The sequence below is a fragment of the Nestor notabilis genome, unplaced genomic scaffold (genome assembly GCF_000696875.1).
Source record: "Nestor notabilis isolate BGI_N333 unplaced genomic scaffold, ASM69687v1 scaffold30021, whole genome shotgun sequence".
Lineage (NCBI taxonomy): Eukaryota > Metazoa > Chordata > Aves > Psittaciformes > Psittacidae > Nestor > Nestor notabilis.
The window spans coordinates 1,982-8,676 of record NW_009915629.1 but is presented as its reverse complement, the minus strand read 5'-3'; the positions used below and the strand labels follow the sequence as shown (position 1 = coordinate 8,676).

The window sequence follows — 6,695 nt, the reverse complement described above, 5'->3', positions numbered from 1 at the left end:
TTCCCTTCTGTTCCTCTGCTTTGCTTAGGAAATACTGTTCCTCTCGCTATGTTGAATTGGAAATACAAACAGCACTTGTGCAGCAAAATTACATTTTGTGGATTTTAGCTGAATGTAGGAACTGTGCAGGGAGCAGACCCAAGGTGAAATTAGAGGTTTGAAGCACCAAATGACTACTTGTTATCACTTTGCTCTTGTTTTGTTCTACTATCTGGGTTAAGCAGAACTGAAGTCTACATTAACAAAACATTTTTCAGGCAAAGAGATAGAAGTATCAGTTTTATTTTACATTTCTACAACATTGACATTGATATACAAAACATTATGGGGGGGAATCATGTTAAATACAAAAATCCTGTCTTGTTCTGGCAACTGAAGATGGAATGATTTCTTCAAGTCATAGCTGGGGAATGACAGGGTACCGTGTGCAAGGCTGCATGGCTCTTGTTTGCACAGCAAGTCTTTTCTGGGACTGTGTGTAGCTGCAGCCACTCTGTGGTGTCACGAAGGAGCCCCACTTCCTCCCCACACAAAGGCCTCTTGTGCTACACCACTGTGTGCTGCTGAAGAACATCAGGACTTCTCCGACATTAAAACTGAATCAAAGGCTGTAGATAACACTTTGCAAATAGCTTGTGCTTGTTCCTAAAAAAAAAAACAAAACAGACCCAGAACAGCCCCACCCAAACACACCCATTAGGACTTGCTGAAGAACTTCCCAACATCTCAAAACTCATTTACAGCAGAATGTGGCCTTTATCATTCTCTTGGCAGAGACATGCAAAATGGAGTAGCACAATATGATTTCTGTGGTCTGCAATGACATGTGGGAAGCTGTTTCAAATGAGCTCTTTTGAAACTAGTCAGAGTAGTTAGCTTTCATCATAGCACCATACTACCATTCACAAAGTCAGTTTGTGTGTTCCCCCAGTGCTGTGAGGGTGTGTGTCATACCATAGCATCTTGAGAAGGCATTCTCCTAATCTTAAGAAGGGATCACTTCCTTGGCTTGCAAATATGAATGCACGCTCTGTTTCCAGACTTGTTACTCGATTGCTCCCTGCTCAGTCCCATCTGAAGAGGTTTTTGTCTTGAAAATACAAATGTCCTTAGCAGCTACAATAGTCCTCAGGCGTGTACTTTCATTGACAGTTTTAGGGACTGCAGGTATTTTCCCTCTAAGCCAATCAAGTGCAGTCAGCAAAGTCTCCCAACTCAGCCAGGACATATTCAGAGCTTTTTTTCAATTGAACAATCCCACTTCTGCTAAAAAGCCTTCACCAAGGGCTTTGGGTTTTAGAAGCTCCCTTCTCAATCAGAATATGATACCTAAATTAAATACTGTAAACATAAAGTCTTACCAAACTATTGCACTGATATACCCAGAGGCTGCATTCTTCAGAGGCTGCATCTGTTGTCTTCAAAGCCAGTAAACTTTTTCCTGCTCCCAGACCATCATCATAGCAGACCATCCGTACAATTAAATAGAGAGCATGCCTATGTAACACATCCTGAAACCACGTGGCAAATAAACGTTACTCTGGAACAGTGCAATGGCTATTTGAGTTTTCCACCTGGTTTGATTCTCTCTCTTACAAAAGAATACTTTCGATTTACTCACAGGAGAAGAACATTCCTTGGTAAGCTTACAACCTTTTTAATTGAGAGTTTCGTTGAGATTTAAAATAAGTAAGTGGGGGTTTAACACAAATTCAGCTTTAATTTTTGCTTCTATCTTAGAATTGCATTCATGTGGACACATTCATTCTCCACCTATCCTCACTCACCCTCTGTGAGCAGGACAAGCGGGGTGCTCTGCACCTCTGGCACAGAGGGAATGTAGAACAACTTTTTACTTTTCCAGACCAGCCCCTGTCCTAGTTCTGACAAGGGTACCAGAGACAAGGTTAGTTGCTGTGGCCTGAGCCACAGCATGGGTCCTGGCTTTTGCAGAGATCTAGTCTGGGAGATCTCTCTGGCACAGCTGCAGTTTCATCACAGCCCCAACAGTTCTGATCTTGACCATTCCAAAAACCGATGGGTTTATGTGCAAGGTCTCTGCAGACCTAACTCACACAAAGCCTTTCTTCTCAAACCATCCTACCCAACTGGTAATACTCATTTGGTTTATTCCAGTCAAACCACCTCTAGGGTCTTAAACTTCAAGACAGCTCTTTCTGTGTTGATGGCATCAAACACCTTGTCCCTATCAATCAGTACCTGAAGGGCCTAAAGAAACATCTGCTTTGATACAGACACTGTAAAAATGGACACTGAGCTTAATGCCTGCTATGAAACCCTTGAGAAGAGCCCTCTATCAGTGCTTCTATGATCACCTTGCTGAAAAACATCTCCGTTCCTGACGTTCACCTGGCAATCACTCACAGTTATTCATACCAACTCTCATACCATGCTGAGGACAGCTGGAGCCAGTATGGACCTTACTGGAGCAACCCTCCAGTCTCCATATTAAAGATGCCAAGTTTTCCCTCCAAATTAAGTCTAACTTTTTAGTTGCTTGCATGGAACTTACTACAGAGCTAATTGTGTGTGTGGATTATCACCAACAGAGGAAGACAAAATTCTTTGAAGTACACAAGGCCCCTGTAAATCCATTTTCTCCTCTCCTTCCAGTGTTTGGCTATGAGGGGATCTGCAGCTGATAGAGAAATTAGATGGTGGATGGACAAACTGTGCCCTACATGTGCATACATATATATAATATACAAATACACACAAACAGAATGCGAAGGCGGCCAAAGCCTCAGTGTGACTTCAATAAATGCTTCGCCTTTGGTTTCTAGTAGTGTTTGCATCCCCAAACAATGAGAATATATCTGTGAATTACGTATCTCTACGTATCTCAGTCACTAACGAAATAATTTCTCAAGCACTGGCTGAAATCCATGAGGAAAAATGTTGTATCCTGCAGTTAATTCTCTTTGGCATCTGAAATAAATAGCTGCCTATTCACCTGCAAAGGCATCTACACATCACAGAACTCTCACCTTTCCCCCAAAGTCATAAAAGACTGAACTCCTTGTATGAAGGCAGAGAAGACCTTTCTACCTTAGAACTCAGAGTTAAGTGGACTAACACTCTAAAGAACAAATCAAATGTTAACAGTGACACAGATGCAAAAAGCCAGAATTGGGGAACAGTATGCAATGCAATAAAATGCCATTGCAAGCTAGCTTAATCACAGGTGGCTTTATCAGCTTGTGCATGCTTGCAGAAAAATGATGGATAAGAGTTTTAAAATTACTTGTGATCTTTATCAGAGTAAAAAGGAATTTAAATAATAGCATAACCTATGTTCTTGATGAGATTTAAGGATTTAGGAGGGCAGCAAAAACAGAACCCAAAAGAATTCAAAGTTTGGGTAACAATTACTACTTTTCCTCCCAGGCATTAGAAACAAGTGTTTTATTTTCTTAAAGGACCAAAGGAAACATTTTGCTTCTCTTTGGAGTTTTCAGCTATTGAGCAATGCCATTCACCCTCCTCATGCTCAAGGCCTTTATGAACAGGCATTGCTGGGTTGTTGATGGGTCATGACTTCATAAGGCCAAGTATTTATGGTATCCAGGGCTCTTGAGGGCAACCAGAAGGAAACCACATGGCTGCAATACAAAGCTACACAGAGGCAACTGGAAGGCCCTGGGGAAGAGACCGGATTTTTATTTTTAGCAAAAAAGCTACATGAAGTGTGCTAGAGGAAAATAAACTCACGTAGGAAACGAGGCAAACAAAAAATTGGCTCGATCAATAAAGTGGAATCATGAGGCTTTAATGCTGGAGTGAATTCACACTCTTGGATTAGGAGTGCAAGGCTGGAACTTTAAAGAGGAAAACAACTCAGGTATTTTTGAAACACTAACACCAACAGGAGTTGCATTCCTAACGGGCTGAGGAACCCATGGTCTGGGACACCACAGTCATGCTACTTTTCCATGTGAGAGAATGGCAGGACAGTCACAGAGAAAGGAAGATGTGCCCATAATGCATAAAGCCTTGCTTGCCTTTTGTCTGGTGTTCTATCTCAAAAGGAATGGATTTTTGTCATAAATCTAACCAGTCCAATCAGGAAAACCCAGAGAGCCCTGAGAACTGACATGATGCAGTGCTGCTGTGACAGCCTGTTTGTTTGCCTAAAGCCAGAAGTGGCATTTTGGTCTCACAGATCACCTATCACAGAAATAAATCGAAGCACTTTTCAACTCTCCCCAGAAAGACAGTTTGTTGCGAATCACTTACATATTGATCAGATGTTGAAACTTTAATGCCGTATTTGGAAACTCCCATAATAAACTCCTCTTCACCTGGAACAAAAGGTAACTTTCCATCTTGCTTTGGAGGGAAACAAACAAAAGCCTTTAGTGCAGACAGAAGAACATGAACAATGAAGATACGTAACAGAAAATGTGTTTATGTATCCTTTAGTCCACTGGATCAACATCACTAACCCTGCTCCTATACTGCTGTGTGGAGCCTGCCTGCCACTCTTCACTCATCCAATCTCTTAACGCTGTGTGAAGTATATTCAGGGGAGCTTCAGACTTGGCATGAGGAAGCATTTCTTTACGGAGAGAGTGGTCAAGCAGTGGAACAGGCTTCCTTGAGAAGTGGTCGAGGCCCCAAGCCAGTCAGTGTTTAAATAAAAGGCACTTGGAGAATGCCCTTAACAACATACTTTAACTTCTGGTCAGCCCCGAGGTGGTCAGGCAGCTGGACCAGATGATCACTGTGGGTCCTTTCCAACTGAAACTGCTCTATTCTGTTCTAAATATTCCATGATTCTGGAAAGGAGTTTATCATCTCAGGGGGAACTTTGGCCCTGTGGTCAAATCTGATGGGGTGAAAAATAATGCATGTTCTATTATGCTGTGCTGGGTGATCTATGTTCCACGCTGGCAGCAATATTGTTATTTGGCTGTAAAAATAGTTTTAGTATATATTCAGATACTTGAAATGTCAAGTTGCTGCAAGACAAACAGATATTCTGTGATTTTAAAGATATAAATGATGAGCTGTCTAATGAGAACAATCAGTTACAGCTTTGAGTACAAGAATAAGTACAAGCAACCCCAGTTTGGCAAGGATGACCTAAATACTATTCAGGTTCTTTGGTCACAGGTTCGTAAGTGATTGTAAGCAGAAATGACATTTTCCTCTACAGGAAAACTTCTACAGTACTGAGGACATCTGGAGGAGATAATTCTTTCCTGGATACTAGTCCTAACAGTGCTGAAGACAGTATAGCAACTTCCAGTTGGGATACTTGTTCAGTAGTGACTCATGAAAGGGCCTTTGCTGTGAGCCTGCATCTTCAGAACAGCTCTCTGGGTGCATCTTCTCCAGTTAATCACTAAAATGGAATTGAGTGTGGCAGCTTTTGAGACAGACTGACAGCTTAATGTTTTCTAAAGTGAAGCTGCTTTACTGTAGTAAGTCTAAAATTTACAAAGAAAGATGTCATATCACATGATAATATGAATGAAATACACCTGAGCTTAAGATGTTCTCACACTGTTGGTACTGTCTTTTGTAGCCCACTTACCTGTGCAACATCTATGTAATTTATCAAGTCCAGTGGCCCTTCGAGACTTTTGCTCTCATTATATTTCAGTTTTTCAATGGCACCAACATATTTAACTCTGAATTCTGCACACGTGTCAGAATTACTATTGCTCTGTCCTGCAACAAAATAAACCAAAGCAATTCTGAAGAATTACAGAACAGCAATATTATTCTAATGGTGTGTTGACAGGGCTAACTTAGTAAATTCCATGATTTTTGCAGACTTTCATCCTTACCACAGGATATTAACTCCTCTAATGAACTGTCCTGGCCCATAGTAAAGGCAATAGTTTCATATGGATCCATGACACAGCATTGTTTATATGAATTCAATTTGGAGTTAACAACCTTGAATCAGAAAACATAGAAGCTGGTTCTAATGTTCAGTATAATTTGTTTTAAATTAATCGCTCTGTCCAACAGTGATGCACTGTGCTCTGGTGTGGTGCCAGCTGCTAGGAAGAAACCAGGCCATCTGGTGAGCAAGAACCAGTAAAATCAAATCTTATTTCCATTATTCTAATCTAAATGTAAACTTTTAAAAGCAGGAAACACAGCTTCCAAAAAGTTACACCACATTTATGCTGTGTAACAGACCAGTAATGCAAAAAAGTTTTTCTTACTCAGACACTTTACCTCAAAAAGTGACTTAATCCTAGATGAATCATTAATACTACTTTAAAAGCCTAGAGCTATGCACACATTAGTCAACAGGATAACAGATTCACTCACAGTTATTAAAAATGCATATTTTAAACTTTTCCCCTACTCTTTCACGCAAACACACATAAAATTAATCCTGCTTGATATATATCTGCTCAAACTCTGATTACATACCTGAACTTTTCGTGGAGTCTGTATCTAGACTAGCCACAGTACTAGACCTGGAAAGTCCCCCAAGACTGGAATCTACAGACTAAGAAAAACATTAATATCATCAGAAAGTGACTGAGAACATATCAACATTCGCTGTTAAGATACCTGCCTCAACTCTTCTTTTTAAATAAGCTAGTGTTCATGGGCTGGTGACTTAGGCAGCACTGCAAAATGGGGAGAAAAAGAGCAACACCTATTTCTTCCCTGCACTTATCTTTCTGTCTTAAGGTAATTCAGAC

General features: G+C 40.7%; 1 protein-coding gene across 3 annotated transcripts in view; it reads right to left on the bottom strand.

Annotated features, from left to right (window-relative positions):
- Window positions 1–265: 265 nt before the first annotated feature.
- ITGB1BP1 (integrin beta 1 binding protein 1) overlaps window positions 266–6,695 on the bottom strand; it is a 7,199-nt gene continuing 769 nt past the window's right edge. Inside the window, exons 2-6 of one of the 3 annotated variants that reach the window (XM_010024245.1) lie at window positions 6,418–6,496; window positions 5,561–5,697; window positions 4,258–4,374; window positions 1,362–1,511; window positions 266–645 (exon numbers count right to left, since the gene is read on the bottom strand). In XM_010024245.1, the coding sequence (XP_010022547.1) occupies window positions 574–645; window positions 1,362–1,511; window positions 4,258–4,374; window positions 5,561–5,697; window positions 6,418–6,496 (555 nt within the window). In that variant the 3' untranslated portion in view covers window positions 266–573. The remainder of the gene's footprint in view (window positions 646–1,361; window positions 1,512–4,257; window positions 4,375–5,560; window positions 5,698–6,417; window positions 6,497–6,695) is intronic. The other 2 variants (XM_010024246.1, XM_010024247.1) reach the window with 2 other exon arrangements.